This window comes from Hypanus sabinus, chromosome 10 (assembly GCF_030144855.1).
Source record: "Hypanus sabinus isolate sHypSab1 chromosome 10, sHypSab1.hap1, whole genome shotgun sequence".
NCBI classification, from domain to species: domain Eukaryota; kingdom Metazoa; phylum Chordata; class Chondrichthyes; order Myliobatiformes; family Dasyatidae; genus Hypanus; species Hypanus sabinus.
This window is the reverse complement of record NC_082715.1, coordinates 146,129,375-146,151,397: the sequence shown is the minus strand read 5'-3', so window position 1 is coordinate 146,151,397 and position 22,023 is coordinate 146,129,375. Positions and strand designations below refer to the sequence as shown.

Below are 22,023 nucleotides of genomic sequence, written 5' to 3'. Positions count from 1 at the left end.
TGTTTTGGATACTGTTGGGGGAGATGTCTCATCAGGGGAAGGCAGCAGCAACCGAGTTCATTGCACCGTGGGTGGCTCTGCAGCACAGGAGGGAAGGAAAAGGAGTGGGAGAGCTATAGTGATAGGGGATTATTATCTGAACGGTGGCGGATTAGGAAAAGGGGAGATGCAATGAGACCTGGGTGTCATTGTACACCAGTCATTGAAGGTGGGCATGCAGGTACAGCAGGCGGTGAAAAAGGCAAATGGTATGTTGGCATTCATAGCAAAAGGATTTGAGTACAGGAGCAGGGAGGTTCTACTGCAGTTGTACAAGGCCTTGGTGAGACCGCACCTATAATATTGTGTGCAGTTTGGGTCCCCTAATCTGAGGAAAGACATTCTTGGCATAGATGGAGTACAGAGAAGGTTCACCAGATTGATTCCTGGGATGGCAGGATGTTCGTATGAAGAAAGACTGGATCGACTAGGCTTATACTCACTGGAATTTAGAAGATTGAGGGGGGATCTTATTGAAACGTATAAAATTCTAAATGGATTGGACAGGCTAGATGCAGGAAGATTGTTTCCAATGTTGGGGAAGTCCAGAACAAGGGGTCACAGTTTAAGGATAAAGGGGAAGCCTTTTAGGATCGAGATGAGGAAAAACTTCTTCACACAGAGACTGGTGAATCTGCGGAATTCTCTGCCACAGGAAACAGTTGAGGCCAGTTCATTGGCTATATTTAAGTTAGATATGGCCCTTGTGGCTAAAGAGATCGGGGGTATGGAGAGAAAGCAGGTACAGGGTTCTGAGTTGGATGATCAGCTATGATCATACTGAATGGTGGTGCAGGCTCGTAGGGCCAAAAGGCCTACTCCTGCACCTATTTTCTATGTTTAACCGTTTGCGGTCAGAATTGAACCTGAAATCTCCGGGTGCTTTGAGCAGCCAATAGACAGTAGGTGCAAGAGTAGGCCATTCAGCCCTTCTAGCCAGCACCACCATTCACTGTGATCATGGATGATCATACACAATCAGTACCCTGTTCCTGCCCTCTCCCCATATCCCTTGACCCCGCTATCTATAAGAGCTCTGTCTAATTCTCTCTTGAATGCATCCAGAGACTTGGCCTCCACTGCCTTCTGGGGCAGAGCATTGCACATATCCACCACTCTCTGGGTGAAAATGTTTTTCCGCATCTCTGTTCTAAATGGCCTACCCCTTATTCTTAAACTGTGGCCTCTAGTTCTGGACTCAACCATCAGCGGGAACAGGCTTCCTGCCTCCAGTGTGTCCAATCCCTTAATAATCTTATGTTTCAACCAGATCCCCTCTCATCCTTCTAAATTCCAGTGTATACAAGCCCAGTCACTCCAATCTTTCAACATATGACAGTCCTGCCATTCCAGGAATTAACCTTGTGAACCTATGCTGCACTCCCTCAATAGCAAGAATGTTCTTCATCAAATTTGGAGACCAAAACTGCACACAGTACTCCAGGTGGGGTCTCACCAGGGCCCTGTACAGCTGCAGAAGGACCTCTTTACTCCTATACTCAATTCCTCGTTATAAAGGCCAGCATGCCATTAGCTTTCTTTACTGCCTGCTGTACCTGCATGCTTGCTTTCATTGACTGATGTACAAGAACACCTAGATCTCGTTGTACTTCCCCTTTTCCTAACTTGAGTCCATTTAGATAGTAATCTGCCTTCCTGTTCTTGCCACCGAAGTGGATAACCTCACATTTATCCACATTAAACTGCATCTGCCATACATTTGCCCACTCATCCAACCTGTCCAAGTCACCCTGCATCCTCCTGACATTTCACACTGCCACCCAGCTTTATCATCAGCAAATTTGCTAATGTTACTTTTAATCCCTTCATCTAAATCATTAATGTATATTGTAAACAGCTGCAGTCCCAGCACTGAACCTTGCAGTACCCCACTGGTCACAGCCTGCCATTCCGAAAGGGACCTGTTAATCGCTACTCTTTGTTTCCTGTCAGCCAGCCAATTTTCAACCCATGTCAGTACTTTGCCCCCAATACCATGTGCCCTAATTTTGCCCACTAATCTCCTATGTGGGACTTTATCAAAAGCTTTATCACAGCCGGTCTGTGAGCGGCGGCACTCTGCTGCCCTCGTCTGACAGGAATCTAGTAAGACAGATCAGACCATGCCAGGCAGTTTGTTCCAAGGTTCCAGTCTCAGAACAGCCCGACATTCTTCCAGCGATCAAAATTTGTAAAAGTCATTTTAACACTTTTTAGAATTACCTTTTTAAAATTAAATGTACACTAAAACACCAAAAAATTGAAATTAAGCTAAGAAAGCTTACATCTTTCCCACAAAGTCAGATGCCTTATGCAAGTGAATGGGATCACTATTTCCACGTTAGATCTTCCCAGTGTAGCGCAAGGGCAGAATGCAAAGTGCATCTGGAATCACTCCTCTGTACTTCCCTTTTCAATCTTTAGGCTCAAAAAACCAACCAAAACCTCTGGAGCTACCAGCTATCAACCAGACCAACATGGTTAATGTTTTCCAAACCCAGTCCGTAATGCCCTTATCGTACCTTCACCTGTTGATCCAAACTTGGCACTAACTTGACATGCAAGCAGAAAGAGGACAAAGATACTCGATTTGTATAAATATTATAACCTCACAGACCCCTTATTCCAAGCAGGCAGAAGACAACAGAACTCGTGGATATTGCACTTGAATATAATCACACTTTTCCCCTTAGAATGCCCATGAAACAAATTCAATATAGTCACTTGTATTTGTCAAGTTAATTTTGGATATCAATTTACAATGCAAGTTGACAGCCCTGTGCAGTGCAGACAGAAGCTACATGAGCAGAAGTGCTGGTTTTTTGATTGGATATTAAATCTGCATCCTCAGGTGCTTATAAAAGACCGGGGTTTCAGGATACTAGGAGACATGTGATACAATAGGCCATAGTCAGCATGCTTTCCTTAAGGGAAAATCTTTGAAGAAATAACAAGCAGAGGAGAATTGGATATTGTGCAGATTTTAAGAAGGCCTTTGACAAGGTGCCACACAAGGCTGCTTAACAAGTTAAGTGCCCATGTATTACAGGAAAGATTCTAACATGTGCCAGATTGACAGGAGGCAAAGAGTGGGAATAAAGGGAGCCTTTTCTGTCTGTTTTGGGATCACTTCTTTTTACATTATATGTCAATAACTTGGATGATGGAATTGATGGTTTTGGGGACAATTTGGCAGAGAATACGAAAATAGGTGGTGGGACAGGTAGTTTTGAGGAAGGACAGAGACTACAGAATGACTTTGACAGATTATAAGTGGCAGATGGAATACGGTGTCGTAAAGTGTATGGTCATGCAGTAGAAGGGTAGACTATTTTCTAAATGGAAATTTAAAAATCTGAGGTGCAAAGGGTGTTGGAAGCCCTCATACTGGATTCCCTAAAGATTAATTTTCAGGTTCAGTCAGTGGTGACCAAGGCAAATGTGATGTTAGCATTAATTTTGAGAGGACTAGAATATAAAAGCAAGGATGTAACACTGAGGGTTTACAAAGCACTGGTGAGACCTCACTTTGACTATTGTGAGCAGTTTCAGGCCCCTTATCTAAAAAAATGTGCTGACATTGGAAAGGGTTTAAAGGAGTTTCATAAAAATGATTCCAGGATTGAAAGGATTTTCACAAGGAGTGTTTGATGCCTCTGGGCCTCTACTCACCGGAACTTAGAATAATGAGGGTGACCTCATTGAAACCCATCAAATATTGAAAGACCCCAATAGAGTATATGCGGAGAAGAAGTTTCTTATGCTGTGGGCGTCTAAAACACGAGCACAGGCTCAGAATAGAGGGACATCCTTTTACAACAGAGATGGGGAGGAATTTCTTTAGCCAAAGTGGTGAATCTGTGGAATTTGCTGCCATTGCGGATGCCAAGTCATTGGATATATTTCAGGCAGAGGTAGATGGATTCTTGTTGAGTCAGGGCATGAAGGGATAAATGGAGAAGGCAGTAGCTTGGAGCTGAGAAGGAAAAGTGATGAACCACGATGAAATGACAGAGCAGACTCAAAGGGACAAATGGCCTAATTCTGCTCCTATATCTTACGGTCCTAATTACTTAGAGAAAAGCAGGGAAAACATTCTTGGCGTGAGGAGCAATTTTACGCTAAACAAACTTCAATAAAAGTTTGTGAAAAAAAAAATTGTTATAAGAACTCATTCGGTGAAGCAGGATCTGTGGAGACAAACAGGTAATTCATGTTTCAGGTAGAGACCCTGCATCAGCCACCTGTTGGGTCTCAACCTGAAATGTAGACTATCCTGTCTCCACTGATGCTGCTCGACCTGCTGGGTTCTTCCACAATATTTTTATTTGCTCCAGACTATAACATCTACATTCTTCTGTGTCTCACTAAAATTTCCCATCTGGTAATCATTTTATTACATCATGGGATCTTCTTATGCCCAAGTTAAACGGCATTCCTTGCCTTCAACATTGGCTGCTTTTAGGAGTACTTCATTGGTCATAAAGAACTAAAGATGCGAAAGTGTTCTATAAATTTTTATTTCCATTTGACACACTGATTTCTTGTCTCCTATTTCAGTACAGGTAATAGAGATTCCCAGCAACGTGCGAGGAGAAACTACTCCAGTATTTTTCCATCAAATCCATCACCAATTTCCCTTTTGCTATCATAACTTCATCCAAATCTATGTTAAATCATCAGTCACACCCTGCCTGCAACTTGCTGTAATCACTGAAGTGCTCTCAACAGGAACAGCCAAAATGTTTCCACTCCACAATGTAGGGATGCAGAGGCCAACTAATATGCTCATATTTGTATCCACATGCTCATGTGTCCGTGTTAGTTCCAACATAACAAGGACTCCTTTTATTCTGACATTTTTCAGTCGTATACAGGACATTCGGCCTTCTAATGCACAAAACCTCTGACCCTGACACACCACCAGTAGGGGAGCACTTACACTTTTTTGGAAAAGCAGTTAATGCTCCTTTATTCTCTATACAGGTGCCCAATTTGCACTAATTCTGTTCCCTTTCCTCAGAATAAGGCATAATCAGAAGATTGAATCCCGAAGTGAAGAACAAAGCCCATGGCAGAGCCCATGGTTGGTGACCACATCGACCTGCATACAGTTAAAAGTCAGGATTCTTAACCATATTGATGTGCAGGAGGATCTTGGGCTCCAACTCCATGGTTCCTGAAAGAGGATCCACTAGAAAAAGGCAGCAGATGGTAGGTTTGCCCTCATTGACTGAGACATTAAGTATAAGAGCAAGGAAGCATGTTACAGCTCTACAAAACTTTGGTCAGTCCACAGCTGGGAGGACTGTGTGCATTTCTGGTACTCACAATAAAAGGATGTGGAGAAGACACAAACTGCCTGGACTGGAGAGAGTATTAGCTTTAAGGAGAGACTGAACAAACTTGGGTTGTCTTCTTTGGAACAGCGGAGGCCTTCCTTTCATTTTTCTAACTACTGTAAGATTATCTAGGAGCTACTTTTTCCCCAGGATAGAAATGTGAAATACCCGAGGACATGAAAGGGGCAAAGTTTAAAGGAAATGTATGGGGCAAGTGATGGTTTTACAGAGAGTGGTCGGCGCCTGGAAGGGGCTGCCATGGGTGCTGGTGGAAACAGACACCATAGTGGCAGCTTAGAGGCTTTTAAACAGACACATGAATATGCAGGGAATACAGGCATACAGATGTACAGGGAGAAGCAATTCAGTTTCATTCAACATTGTGTTTGGCACAGATATCATGAAGCCTGTTCCCATCTATACTGGTTTATGTGCACAGCAGCTTAGCTTTATTCTATTTCCACACAAAGGTATCAGAGTACCATGCTGATCATCAGGGCCCCAGTGGGAAGCCAAAAGAGATCCTACTGATTTCACACTTGGGTTTCAGGCCAGTTATAATTATTGCAATGGAATTTTAATCCTGTAGCTTCATGTAGCTGATCTACTGTGATGGTAAAGTTGTAAGAGTCCAGCATTTTCCAATCCAGCTGGAACAATCCGCTCCCTCCATATAATTCAGCAGCATGCTGCAATTTACCTGCACCTCTCTGCCAGGGAAGTGCAATCTCTCAGTGCCTGACACACAGTGTTTTACCTGAAAATCAAAGAGGCTTTACTGTATACCTAGAAGGGAGAAACAGGGATGCAATATTCTATCTTTATTTTATTAAAAAAAAGACGAAAAATTTGCCTGTATAAAGTTAAACGGTACCAAAGGGCGAATTAGGTTTCTGTACATCTCTGCCGTGCCCATGGTGGCTCATTAGAATTCTTTTCTCCCCATTCACACATCTAACAAGGACATACATTAAACAAGTATGTAATTTAGTAACATCAGGCAAACAGAAAACTAACACCATGAAAAGTCTGAACTCAGCAGTTCATCTTCTAACCAAGAAGGTCTGAAGACTGACAGCTTTCAGTTGTGCTGTCCCTGCCTCTCCAAGGCAAGGAACAGCAGTAAACTTCTGAGTGTTGAACAGTATTGGACTTGACAGTTTATAAAATGAGCAAGGACTGAGAAGTCAATATCTGGCAAGTAGGGAGGCCAGTGTTTGTCACACAGTGGCTAGAGATGTTAAAGCTTGGTTGCTTGTAACCATTCTCTGGGTGCAGTACTGGCTCCCTGCTCACCAATGTCCCCCAGTACAGTTGCAAATCATCTCTCCCGTGCACTGCACGGCCGCTTGTTGTGAAGTGATGCATTAAGACCAGCACCGTCTGTTGCGCTGTTTCTGTGAGCATGTCATCCACTGCAGTGGGCCAGCCTAGTGTCGCTGAATACGGACTCTTCTCTCAGATTGAAACCCAAACCTTCTAAAGTCCATCGCTCCCAGGTAGGGTCACCCGCCGGCCGCAGCAAATCTCCCAGAGAGCGTTCGCGGTCAGATCCTCATCAAGCACCCACTAGGGCAGTGTTACTTGTCCCTCAGGAGATCCAGCTGGTCCTGATACTCTGTGAAGAGCCTCTGGAACCGAAGGTTCTGGCCAATCACTGGAAGCATCTCCTTCAGTAGCTCCCTCTTCCGAAGACCCTGGCAAAGGAAGAAGGAGATTTTATAACTACAACATAGTTCTGTCATGCAAGCAAGAGGGGAGAAAGGTTATGAAGTATTTTAAGGGAGAGATTTCCACATACTAAATTCACGCTCACTGAGATGTAGAGGTAGACTTTTGAGCATCAATACTTACTCCCATTAACACAGCCACGTGTGGCATCTGCCCTCCCAGTTCAGTCCCTCATTCACATCTCACACTGAAGCCTACAGACCCAATGTCTCACTTTAACAAAGCAGCAAATCTAACAGCCAGACTCTCAAATAGCATTAGGTCCTTCCCTGTTTCTTTCACCTTCCTGAATAATTAGGTAATGTATAGCCATAAAATCATTAGACAGGGAGACGGGGCCTCTAGTCCAGTACATCCAATCCCTACACTAATTCCATGTTACTCTCCCCACTCCACTCCTCCCAGATTCTTCCCTTCAACTCCATTCCAGGAGTAATTTACAGTGGAAGACTAACCTCTGAACATGCACATGCTTGGGACATCGGAATAAATTGGAGAAACTGGAGGAAATCAACATTATCACAGAGAGAACATGCAAACTCCACACAGGCAGCAGCAGATGTCAGGATTGAACCCACTTCCCTGAAGTTGTGAGCGAACAGCTTTACCCACCGTGTCACAGAGCCACCCAGGTAAATTTAGTATCATGGCAAATATTTGTACATGACAAATACACCACACGTGAACACAGATAAATGGAATAACTTAATTCATGCTGTTTTTGTAGCGAAACAATTTGGTACATTTCACTGCGAGGATTAATTACACTGAATGTAACATGTATTACTTTGCAATACATGTAATATTTGCCAACTGTTGGCCAATATACATTACAGCCTATAAAGAAAATACACACATTAATAAGCCCAAGCTTCCAGAGGAAAAGGATAAAACAGGCGTCATTTTCCTTCCTCTCCAGTGCTACAGACAGCATCATGTCCTGAAGCACAGTTCCATGTCCATGATTCGAAAAGCACAGGGAAACTCAAGGGATTTCAGTCTTGTCTTCAATGTCCATACACTTGTTAGCAGGGTTGCAGAGAGGGACACTTTTGCTCTTTTTTCTCAACAAGATAACTTGTATTAGACCCTACAGTCAGCTACCCCAGTACAAGCACAAGTGCTTTCTGATCGGTCCTGTGCATCTGCCAACTACACAAGGCATGATAAAATCCAAGGGACTATATAAGAAAGCACTCTTAAGATCAAACAGGAAAACAGCAGGCGTGAACTGCAGCTACTGTATATTAGATGAATCGCAGTATATTCTGGTACACTGGGCCAGATCATGCTAAATGGGCTTGTCATCCATGGTTCTTGCACTGTTTAACTGAGCTAAACAGAGCACAAGCTCTCTGCACCTTCAAGGCCTGAATGGCTGCTGGACCTCAGGTCAGAGGACACAAGAGACAAGCCCTCTGGAATTTACTGACAGTCTTAATCAAAAGCAAAGCTGGTCAAAGTCAAAATTTATTATCAATGTATTTATATGTAACCACATACTACATTGAGATTCATTTTCTTGCAGGCAATTACAGGAAAAGAAAGAAATATCATAGAATTTATGAGAACTATACTTGAACAAAAGACAAATCAGACAGATAGATAGATTCTGAGCACAGAGTCCTTGAAAGTAAATCTGTAGGTTTGCGCTCAGTTCAGTGTTGAGGTGAGTGAAATTATCAATGCTAGTTCAGCAGCTTTCTGTACAATTTCTGTAGACTTTTCTGTCCCAGGGCATTGGTATTTTCATACCAGCCTATGATGCAATGCATTGATGGTTTGTGCTTGAAGGATTAACTTTAATTTCTCTAAACTGTCAACTCTATCACATTATAAATGTTTTCATTAAGTGTTTCTTTAAAAAAAATAACTGCCTACCAAAACAGTCGATTCCCACTGGCTACTGGAAGAGTTGTGAACTGGGCCAAGCAAATCTTTGCAGAGTTCCCTTAAGCGCGGTTCAAATCCTGCAATTACAAGTAAATGTCAGTGGAGTGTATGCTTGTGATTCAAATCACCAAGTCAAAGCAACAAGAAACTCCCTCACCTTCATTTACTAAATAACGGGTGTAGATGAGAAGCCAGTGACGATATTCCTGGCTAGATTTTAGCGTCATTGCAGCTGCAACCTGGTTCTCGAGATAAGCCAGTGTGGTCCCTCGCTGTAAAACATGAGGCATCGAAGAGAGTCTGGCAGCCTGACGTCCAGCACTGGAAAACAGATCATTCAGCACGTCACCAATGAAAACACAACACAATAAAATAACCTACAACAGAGACAGTTAACTCCTTCACAAAAAAATTACTGACTTTTGTGTGTGAAAACAGTTGATTCAACTCAAGTTGACTATGACAGCGTTTACAGGAACCTCCTCCACACTACTCCAACAGTACAAACCATACATACAGTAGATTCTCCATTATACACCAATGTTATTTGCTCCAATGTCTCCATGTATTAGCGACCTTCACACCATTGTCTGGATAAAGTGTTCAGGAAGGGCTTTCCCTCCATAATCAGCAGGAACAGAGCAAAAGCAATGCAAGTTCATCAACTGGGGGAGTCTAGGACCAGAAGGCACAGCCTCAGAATACAAGGACCTTCCTTTAGAACAGAGATGAAGAGACATTTCTTTAGTCAAGGGGTGGTGAATCTGTGGAATTCATTGCCACAGACAGCTGTGGAGGTCAAGTCACTGGATATATTTAAAGTGCAGGTTAATAGAATCCTGATTAGTAAATTAATCCATGGCCATTCTTGATTTTCCCTATTCCCTTCTCAAAGATTACGGGGAGTAGGAGGGAGAATGGTGTTGAGAGGGAATGATAAACCAACCATGATGGAATGTGGAGCAGACTTGATGGACCAAATGGCCTAATTCTGCTCCTATATCTAATGGTCTTATGAAAAGGTTTGAGGTAGAGTACAGAAAGTAAAGGCTCTGTGCCACCTATACAGTGTGCTTCTGTATTTGGATTAAGCTTTGGGATTTGGATAAGTCATATCAGTCAAACTGAGAAGCATTTCAATCAATGAACTGAACAAAGGGGAATAAAATGTGTTCACCTTACAGAAAACATTATGGGAAAATTTAACGTTTATATTCAAACCATGAAAATCATCTCTCTATCCTATGCACATAAAACATGTAATACAACACAGGAACAGGCTATTCGGCCCATAATGCTCTGCTGACCAGCTAAAATGCAATTCAAAACATCCAAACATCAATCCCTCTACCTACACAATGTCCATACCCTTCCATTTACCTTATACCCATGCGTCTAGCCAAACATCTGCTAAAAGTCTCTGCCTCCATACCACGCAGCACCTTTCAGGCATCCATGATTCTCAGAGTAAGAAAACTTATCCCTCACATCCCCCTTGAACCCACCCCTTTAACATTCAATGCATTCCCTCTGGTATTAGACATTGCAACCTATTTATGCCCTATCATAATCTTGTAAACCTCTATTAGATCTCCCCTCAGCCTCTGCCACTCCAGAGAAAACAGCCCAAACCCAAGTTTATCCGGCTTCTCCTGACAGCACATGCCCTTTAAACCAGGCAGCATCTTCTTCAAAGACTCAACATGCTTCCTACAGTGGGGCGACCACAACTGTATGCATTACTCCAAATGCGGCCTAACCAGAGTTCTACAAAATTACAACATAACCTTTTGACTTTTGAACTGAATGCCTCAACTAATAAAACCAAGCATTCCATAAGCCTTCTTATCCACCTTATCGGCCTATGTAGCCACTCTCAAGGAGCTATGAACTTGGGCCCCAAGATCTCTCTGCTCAGCAACACTGTTAAGGGTCTTGCATTTGCCCTACCAAGGTGAAATTCCTCACATTTATCGGTGTTAAATTCCATCTGCCATTTCTCTGCCCACATCATCAAATGATCTACATCACACTGTACTCTTTGCCAGACTCCTACACTATCCATAGCTCCACCAATCTTTGTATCATCAGGAAACTTACTATCCCTCCCATCTACATTTTCATCCAGGTCATTTACAGACATCACAAACAGAAGAGATCACTGTGGAACACCACTAATCACAGATCTCCAGCTAAAATAAGTCCCTTCTACCACTACTCTGTCTTCTACGAGCAAACCAGTTCTGAATCCAAACAGCCAATTCACCATGGATCTTCTGGATTAGTCCTCCATGAGGGATTTTGTCAAATGCCGTACTAAAATCTATATAGACAATATCCATACTCTACTTTCATCAATCTCTCCCATCACCTTGTCAAAAAATTCAATCAGATTAGTAAGACACAACATATTGGCTTTCCCTAATTAGGCCATGAGCTTCCAAATGCTCATATATCCTATCCCTAAGAATTTTCTCTGCAATTTCCCTACAACTAACATGAGACTCACTACCTATAGTTCCCAGGATTTTCCCTTGTTCCCTTCATAAATAGAGGTACAATATTAGCCACTCGCCAGTCCTCCAGGGCCTGACCTGTGGCTAGAGAGGGCATGAAGATACTGGTCAAGGGCCCAGCAATCTCGTCCCTTGCCTTCTTCAATAACCTGGGGGTAAATCCCATCAGGCCATGAGGACATCCACCTTAATACTCATTAGGAGGTCCAACACTTCCTCCTCCTTGACCTCTAAATGTCCTAACATACTTATACACTCAGCATTGATCTCCTGGTTCTCCGTATCCTTAAAACATACTGAAGCAAACTTCTCATTAAGTACCTCACTCACATTCTCTGCATCCAAGCAAATTCTCCTCCCTTTATCCTTGGGTGGTCCCTCCATCTCCCTAGTTATCCTCTTGCTCATGAGGTATGTATGGAATGCCTTGCGATTCACCTTAATCCTGCTTGCCAAGGATGTTTCCTGGCCACTCCTGGCTTTCCTAATTCCCTTCTTTAGTTCTTTTTTTTTGGTTTCTTTACATCCATGTGCTTCATTTGATCCTAACTTCCAAAGTTCTTCCTTTTTCTTCTTGAATAAATCCATCACCTCTATGGACATCCAAAGTTTGCTCATCTTTCCATCCCCGTCCTTCCTTCTAACAGGAACATACTTTCCTGTGCTCTGTGCAATTGATCTTTAAACAACCTCCACATGTCTGATGTGGACTTGCCATAAAAAAAGTGTTTCCAATTAACCCTTCTTAATTCTACACCCATCTAACCCCCTTGCAGTAAGGAGGATCCAGTTTATATAAGGGATGTTGAAATCCCCCATGACAACAACCCCATTACTTTTACACATTTCCTTAATCTGATGCTCAGTGTCCTGGTGACTGCTGGGGGAGTCTGCAGTACAATCCTATCTGTGTGATTGCACCCTTCTTATTCCTGAGTTCTACTGAAATTCATAGTGACTGATCCCTCTGTTACTTCTCTCCGGAGTGCAGCTGTGATGTTTTCTTTGATTAGTCAGGTACTTCCCATAACACCACCCCCCCCCCCCCCCAAACTTTTACTCCTCCTCTATCTTCTCTAAAGCTTTGAAAATCTGGTAAATTCATCACCCATTCCTGCTCCTCTCTCCACCAAGTTTCAGGTACTGATCTATGCTGTAAGTTCATCATCCATAACCATAATACTCCTGGCATTAAAATATACACGAAACTTATTACTCACTTTATTCCACATCCCTGCACAGTAGCCAAGGGTCCAGAACACAACATGGCCTCCTGAGAAGTTAAGCAGCTACGATAGTCTGCACACTGAACCAGTGAGTCCTGCTTATCTGAGATCAAATTCCTGTAAAATAAAACAATTAAATGAGATAATAGGCTTAGAATAGGTTGACACAGGTCAATTTTACTGGATTACTACTTCATCCCTCATTGGAAACAGATCATTATATATTAATAATGCCTTTGGAAAGTCACCCACAAGGATTAGAAGTATTAGTCACCTTCACAGAGTACTGGATGGGAATCTGCACATCATCTGTATAATGAGGTCATATTATTCTTCCAGTAATGAAGAATTGGGCTGTAACAGTAATTGAGTCACCCGTGTGTGTAAGTACATCATATAATAAGTCTATGCTGGATTGCCTCCAAGGACATCTGACAGCACCAAGCCCATCAGGATCCATGGACTTACTGACAGCCTACCAAAGAAACAGGCTGTAACAAAGTACACTGCATCCTGGAGCGGCAGCCGAACAGAAATTTTCATTAAGATTTCTGACCAAGGACGATGGCCAATTTCAACTGCTCTTTTTTTTTATTATTATTTTTTTCAAGTTTGGGCGTAATACAACAACTCAGTTTAGACAGAACACCTCCCACACACGCGTAAAGTAATCTGCTCCCTGAACCCTCACTGATCGGATGAATCGGTTAGCTCCATTTCAAGCTCATATTGGCAAATATTTCATGGTAGCTATCAGATGCTTTTACGGCATGGTTGGTTTTAAGAGACACTTTCCACGCAGTGTTTTTGACAAAAACATAAAAATTACATTAATGCTCCCAATTACGATCTTGGGCCACTGCGAGAAACTCAACTCGAGCTATTCTCAAATATTAATAATTATTTTTAACTGCCTGGTACACACGTTGCACTTAATCACAACAGATTTCAAAATGTACAGAGTTTAATATATTTGCATGTGGTAGTTGAGCAGTGTTCACAGAGACAATTTTGTAAGAAGCCACAATGTAAATGTGCACCTGTGCAGCATGGGATCTATGCAGACCAACTGAATGCTGGTCCTTCCTCTGTGGGTGTCCAATGCAAAGCAACGTAACTGAAAGATCAGTTTGTTATCTTTACGTACAGCACTAGTGCGGTGCACACAAATAGTTTGTTTATACCAAGGGGAAATCCCAAGAACACAAAATATCTAAATCTGACTGAAGAAACAATCCCGAGCACTATTTATGCATTATCTGACTACTGAGTTTGATCTATTTGGAAGTACAGGCATCTCCCTAGTTAGTCAAATCAGTTAACTGTTATCAGTTACAGATTTTTAGATTTATTAATCTCCTGGCATACAAAGCAACTGACTATAGTGGCTGTAAAAATAATGCATCAAAAAGCTTCCAAGTATAACTTGTTTCAACCATTCTGAGGCTACTCAAGAATTAAACTGTAATAAGATTGTCATGTAATAGTTATATACATCAATGAGCCGTATCGTAAAGCCTTCTGAAAATGAAGGTTTGGGCTGATGTTGAGAGGATAATGACTGGGACTACCAACCTGTCAATCATGCAATATTTGGCAGGCTCTGAAAGACACACTGCTTTAATCCACTTTGAAATTCCAAACACACAAATTCAAAAATGTAAAGTACATTAATGTATACAGAATACAACTCTGAGATTCATTCTCCAGCGGGCAGCCACAAAACAAAGAAGCATGATGGAACCCATTCAGGAAAACATCAATCACCATCATGTAAAAAAAACAAATAGCACAAATATAATTTAATTATAAATGTAAAATTACATATAATAAAAATAAGAATTTGGAAAGAAAGAGTAGCATTGTTAATTATGAAGTGAAAGGGTATTCTTGGATTATATGACTGTGATACTTATAAAGCGTAGTGTCCCAATACTAAACCCTCAATGTCACTCGCCCTAACGCAACTTTGGCAAAGTAGAGTATACCTTTCTCTGTTCACTAAATCATATCAAGAGCTGCTGCACTCACCATTGTACATCATGGCATTACAGACATCGCTAAGCAAAGGCAGTCCAGTATTTCACTTGCAGATTAATAATGGGAATCAGTGCACCAGAAACAAATTTCAATGATATGCAGTTAATAGTAACCGTATCATTCCTAATTACTACTGTTAATTGCTGAAATTACAGCAGGGAAGAGTTGATTCAGTGCATCATGCTAGATATATCCAAAGAAAAGTTGCTAACCATACTATCTCTTTCAAAGGTTCATTTATTATCAAAATATACAACTCTAAAATTCTTTTTCTTCAGAAAGCCACAGAACCAGGAAAAGAATGGCAGCAGGATCATCAACCCTGAAATCCCTCCTGTCTGCACAAAAAAAAAGAACAAGAATGGAACAGGCACATCAATCCCCTTTATGATTTGAGCACTCTTCCTCAGTTTATGCCTTGCTGCTAATAAGCATCCACACAAACAACTTGACCCTATTTAATCCTTTCCACTCTGTTACCTGCAGACACAGATCTTCTAGACCCTTATGTCTGATACTTTAGTAAAACCAGCACAACCTCTCCTCCATGACGAATTACTGTCATGTCAGTAGCCAACACCTACCTGGTGATAGCTTGCAGAAATTGCATTATACACCTAACTTGACCTGCCAGCTAGGTGTTTAGCACCACAGGGTTTCATTTGAACACAACTACTGAATTTCATGAGAAACATGCCTTTTGATTCTGACATCAGCTGCTGTGCTACCTACATCTTTATGATGCGTTTAATGCAACAAGAACATTGACTTATGAAAAATAATTTATGAAGTTAACAATTGGATACTATCCAATCACAGAATGGGGAACATTTGTGAAGGAGAGGACGAGGGGTTTGTATCCATGTATATTTATCCATAGCATGGAGCAGATTAATCAAGACAGTGTTGGCTATGAAGGTGGGTATGGAAAAGCTAGTGTCAAATGAACACAGACAGGTTACTGACATATCATAATGAACAACGGTGGAAGATGATTGATTTAAAAATCCATGGAGGATTTTCAAATAGCAAGAGGGAACTTTGAATTGTTTCACAGCACAGCTCCAACAAACTGGCGTCCTGATGGTTCAGCAATTAGCTCACTCGTTAGTTTAGAACATGAGCAACAAGCCCTGCAAACAAGCAAAGTATATGACCAGAGTCAAAGGTCTAGGACACCAGGGATCAGAAATGGGGGTAATTTATCAGCTAGAAGTGCAGTCTGCAGCACTTGTAAACATTCTTTTAAATTCACAGGTATACTGGAAATATTATTTTACTGCTTTGTAATGTGTAAAACAAAAAAAAACAAAAGTAAGCTGCGTTTATGTCTTAATAAGAACAACATACATTTGTCCAAAAAAAATCTGTAAGTCCAGTACTACCAAAGGTCAAAGGATGCTGGATTACCAGAGTTCTACTGCAAAATGTGAATTATTCTTTTCCACATTTCACACACTTTGCAAGCATATGCCACTTGAAGATTCAATACATTGTGACACCATTCACCTACTGGGAAACTAAAAGAAAAGCACATAAAACCAGTAACAGGCAACACTCAGTATGGATACTTCAGTGTTAATATCTAGAGCAGAGGTTCCCAACCTTTTTATGCCACAGACCAATTCTATTAAGCAAGGGGCCCATGGACCCCAGGTTGGGAACCTCTGATCTAGAGCTAACAACGGCATAAATATAGGTCTTGAGATGTTAGGAGAAAAGAGATGGCAAAGGCTGGTGACACCTTAAGGAACAGGAGATCAGATGATGAAGTGAGCTTGAAATTCAGCTGTCTTAAAAAAATGCCGAGGCTGTTCAATGTCTGCCTCACCCGTATCATCGGGAAAGGAAGATAAATGCTGAAGGTGAAGAATATTTTGCTGCAGACAAACAAGTTGATTTCAATCCAAGGACACAGTGAGGAAAATGGCTTACAACTGGAGTAGCCACAATGTGTGCTCTGAGGTCTTGGAACAGCATTCATGCGAATGTTCACTCCATTCCCAGGAACAACCCAAAATGAACAGAATGTCAAACCTTGCACATGGGGTGGGTATCATATCAGTGACAATGGCTATGTGGTACATCAGGTAACATGACAAATGGTAAGGTACAAGAGTGAGATACAACTACAGAAGCACATTGGATGGAATCTCTAACATAAAGCTCTCTGAATCCTACCCTGCGGTTTGTTCCACTAATTAAAAAATACACTTTCCATTTGCACATTTTTATACAAGGCTCTACATTGGACCATAAAACTTCAATTTCTTACCACGTGCAGAGGGACGTGTTGAAGCAGTACGACTTGCCATTGGACAAAGTGACGACCGGGACACCATGGTGTGTAAGTAGTGATTGGGTTATAGTGATATCATTACCTGTGGACAAAATGCAAGAGTGCCTTAAAGCTTAGCCTAAAGATCACGTCACATTATTTAGTTTTCAATATTGAGAACTCCATCATATCTCTTACCAGCACATCTTTTTGAAAGGTCAGGGAAGGCAATGCCTTCTGCAACATGACAGCTTAAAAGTGGGATTACAATGAGTTGTTTAACACAAACTGGACAAAGCATAATGGTTTGATGTTACAGTGTAATACAGCCACCTTATTCAGTGATTGCAATACACTAATGCAGCATATTGTGTCAAAGGCTGCATAGTATTTAATAATATGGTATTGTCAGGGCAATAATTTTAAATGGGACCTTGTTTATTTAGCAAGTGCAACAAGAAGTCTACAATGGTTCAAATTCACACACCACTTCCTCATGCCAATTTTCCCTAGCTGGTTCTATGACAGTCTCACTTTTATAACTAAGAGTCTTAGTGGGTTGTGATCTCATTCCAGACAAGAGGCAACTGTAAGAACTCAGACCTAGTAAACAAATTTGTGGAGAAGCATGTGGTATTTAAAAATGAACTGCAGATCAAACACTTTGTATTTGGAAAAAGTGCAGCATTCAGCTAGTTGCAGTCATCGAATTTCACAGTATTCACATCTGTGCCCAATTTCTGAAAGTACTGGCTACGCAGTCCCACTTTTCCCACATTTTTTCCTGAATTCTACAAATTCATTTTACATACCCAGAAGTTGATACCCAGAAGTTAGAAGTTGATACACAATCTGCTTCCATTATTCACTTAAGCAATGCACTCAGATCATCATAATTCAAAGTAAAAACAAAAGTTTTCATCCTCCCCCAAGTTCTTTCATTTTAACTTGTCTGACTCCCCTGGTTATGAAGTGACCTGCCAATAGAATCAATCCTTCATTCTCCTCTTAAGTAAACTGCACAAGTCCAAACTCTAATAAATTCCCCATTAACCTTACTTGCTCCAAAGAAAACAATCCTTTTGATCTGGATAATTAATTCAGGTATACAGTATATAGGACTACAGATAGAGAAAATGCAAGCAGGCTTTTTCCACTAAGGCTGGGGGAGACTAGATCTACAGGTCATAGGTTAAGGGTGAAAGGTGAAATATTTAAGGGGAACACGAGGAGAAACTTCTTCACTCCGAGGGTGCTGAGGGCGTTGTACGATCTGTCAGCCAAAGTGGTGGATGCAGGTTTGATTTCAACATTTAAGAGAACATTGGATAAGTAAATGGATGGGAGAGGCATGGAGGACTATGGTCCAGTTGCAGGTGGATGGGACAATGCACAATCATGGCTCAGCCTGGACTGGATGGGACAAAGGGCCTGTTTCTGTACTGTAATGTTTTATGACCCTATACACCTGAAATGACATTGTTGATGTTCTGTTGGATGAGCTTCTGGAAAATTGCTTCTCAAGTAACTGAAGAGCAAGAGGCAAGGATTTGATACACACAAGAGATTCTGCAGATGCTGAAAATCCACAGTAACACACATAGAATGCTAGAGGAACTTAGCAGATCAAGCAGCATCTATGGAGAGGAATAAAGAGTCAACATTTCAGGCTGAGACATTTCATCAAGACAGGTCTTGGCCCGAAATGTAACACTATTCCTCTCTGTAGATCTCACTTGACTTACTGAATTCCTCCAGCATTTTATGTGTGTCACTCAGCAAGGATTGGAAGATCACATAATGGCAAATAATTATTGATCAGGACACCAAGCACAACCCTGTTTGTTGCACCACTGGAATTTTCCTGCTCTTCTACAACAAAACCTCATTTAGATGTGCCTAGTAAAAATTCCATCTGGCAATAGTTGGGAACAATATGCCACAGTAGGTACTGATTGAAAAGAAAACTTGAGAATCTGTTTAACAATTCACAATTCGCATGTCTGTTGATTCATTATGATGGTAGTTTTGGTGAGTGGAAGAGGAAGGGCTTGTTTATCACAAGCTAATTTGACTATAAGGAAACAGATGTACAGGAAAAAGCAGAAAAGAACTAAGGCTGCACTGACAAAACATGAAGCACAGTCATTTTATTTTAGTTTACCAAAGTCACCAGCCAAGTTTCAGCAGAGCAGGTGCAGCTGACAAACAACTTAGGGAAGGTCCAATGATCATGTGTTGGCATTTTACAGCAGTGTTTGAGAAATTTACAGAAATCAGCAAGTATAATAAAATAAGTAGATTTATGGTTACAGAAAAACAATATTCTGTTTATTTATGGTTACCAGAAAATGGATGAGTGACTAATAGGAGCACACACTGCCCAATTCATCCCTATCACATGGTATTTTAAATCACTCAATCCATGATTACAGCAGAACATTCCAAAGCAAGAAAATGAAGGTGAATTGCCAAATTTTGGATACTGGGGAATTTCTAGAATTTCCCCCCAACACCATAAATCACCATTAACTGACAAAAGAATGAACTGTTAGGAGAGCTGACTCAGAGCTGTGTATTTTCTGGTGTTTCGACTAACACCCCAAAGCTTTACTATCATCTACAATGCACAGTCATGAGTTTGACTAAATTCTCTTCAGTTGTCTGGAGGAATGCAGCTTCAATGCCATTTGACGTTTAATACCATCAAAATCAATAACTACTGATTAGCAGATCAACCATAACAGCAAACACCACAATTGTGCTATTGTTACAATGTCCTGCGAATACAAAGTACACCACAGTTGTTTACCCAAGTAATTTTGACAGCAACAGATACATAGGAAAAGCACTGCCAGGAATTGTGACTCCAAGTTCCACACCATCTTAACTGGAAAATTTATTGCTTTTCATTCATCGCCCTCGGGGCTGAATACTTCAACCCTGCCCATAACGCTTTTGAGTGAGCAACTTCATCAGGATGACTGCAGTCATTCAAAGTGGTGGTTCACAAGGGTTGTTAAGAACACTAACACTGCTAGCTATGCCAATTTTGAAATATAAATAAAATGTAAAATTCAAGATTGCATCTGACAGAAAGTAAATAGCTGCTAGCTTTTCCAACCAAGGATTGCTAATCATTAATATTAATAATTAATCATCATTAATAATTTTCAAATTGGACAATTTCCTAGATGTTCTGGTACAAGCCATTCAACTCTGTCAACTCCCAAAGAAATACAATGGCAGGTCTATTGAATTACACAGTTGTACCAAGGCAAAAAGAACAAGTTGTTTCTTTCTGAAATAGCTGGCTATTTTTCCTGTTAGCATCTTTTAATATAGTAACTTTATGTACGGAAGCACAGATTACACTTTGTTATTGATAGCATGTAGGACAGAAATGCCATTTTAACATCAGGTGATAGACCGGTGCAAACAAGCTCAACTGCAAATCTATCTTCACTAAAAGGCTGACAGTTTGATATCCCACAAAAGTAATTGAGGCAACTGATTTGGGGAAGGAAAGATTACTTGTGACAATTTGCAAATATATTTGATTTTCCTCAAATTTCTGGTGTTAGATCAAAACCTCTCTCATTAAATTATAAAATGATAGACAATTTTATAGAAAATGCATAAAGCAAACAAAAATAATCAGTATTATAACTGCAGTATCATGTTAAAAAGGAACCTTGTTTTAATCAACAAGGGACTATGAGACTCAAATGCTTGACATTTCATGCATTTTCTACAGCAAATAACACTTACTTCCACTTCTGCAAATTAACCACATTTGTCCCTACCCCTTACTTTATTCGTTTCTTAGCCTCGTGAATACTTAGATCATCTTTAGACTTGACCACTTCAATGATTCCTCTATAAATTTCTCTAGGATGCCACGCACATCCTAGTCCACATTACCCTTTGGCCTAACAACTGCCCTGTTAATCTTACTCTTAACAACCTCCCCCCCCCCACCCCCGCCACCCATCAGAACATTAATATTAAAGTCCTAATCTTGGATTTGTGCCTCACACCAAAATCAAGTTCACCCTCCAGATCTGGCACTTGCTTCAGCCAGAACTGCAAACCAAGCTTCCTCAATCCTAACTTTTTATGATCCACACTTTTTCTTGCTGTTCAGCCTTTTTGACTCTAAAACTCCTCCTCTCAACCTCATACTACTTTAACCTCTTTCTACTTCAAAACTTAATAAAACCCAATTGTTCAACAACATTCTCCTGAAAGCACCCTTTCTGGTTCAATGTCTACTTCCTTTCTGTTGGTGGACTGCACATATTTTGTTCATCAAAACCCAACATAACACAATATATTGGTATCATTACTGACAGAGATTAAGGCTGTCGAGTCAATAAGATGGCTGGAAGTGTCAACAAGAATGAGAGCATTTATGAGAAGAAAGGGTACTAAAACAGCAGTTAGCGCTATGCTTTACAGTGTCAGTTGGAAGATCGGGGTTCGATTCTCACTGCTGTCAATAAGGAGATTGTACATCCCCATGACTGCGAGGACTCCTCCAGGTACTCCCACATTCCAAAGATGTACAGTTAGGGTTAGTGAGTCGTGCACATTCTGTGTTGGTGCTAGAAGCATGAGAAGATTAGCAGGCTACTCAGCAAATCTCATGAATTTGATCTGACATAAATAATGCATTTCACCATATGTTTTGATGTACATGTGACAAATAAAGTAAAACTTTAAACTTTAAAACAAAGAGGAAATCTGTGATTTAAAAACATGAAAAATAGCTGTGGCTGACAAAAGGATGAAGAAGATGGATGAAATAGTAAAGTCTTGTCACTTTCATGCTACAATTTTGCATTGGCTATGAGTTTTGTATGGTATGGGTCACTAACAACATCAGGCTGGGTCGAGAACAGGAACTCTTCATTCACCTTAGCTTTACACTAAATGTATGCAGCCACTAGAAAATT

The 22,023-nt window shown here is 40.9% G+C and overlaps 1 protein-coding gene across 1 annotated transcript in view; it reads right to left on the bottom strand.

The window, feature by feature from the left end:
- Positions 1–6,187: 6,187 nt before the first annotated feature.
- Positions 6,188–22,023, bottom strand: part of LOC132401206 (protein HIRA) — a 139,969-nt gene continuing 124,133 nt past the window's right edge. Inside the window, exons 21-25 of the mRNA XM_059983193.1 lie at positions 17,063–17,168; positions 12,742–12,864; positions 9,163–9,326; positions 8,994–9,082; positions 6,188–7,078 (exon numbers count right to left, since the gene is read on the bottom strand). Of these exons, the coding sequence (XP_059839176.1) occupies positions 6,962–7,078; positions 8,994–9,082; positions 9,163–9,326; positions 12,742–12,864; positions 17,063–17,168 (599 nt within the window). The 3' untranslated portion in view covers positions 6,188–6,961. The remainder of the gene's footprint in view (positions 7,079–8,993; positions 9,083–9,162; positions 9,327–12,741; positions 12,865–17,062; positions 17,169–22,023) is intronic.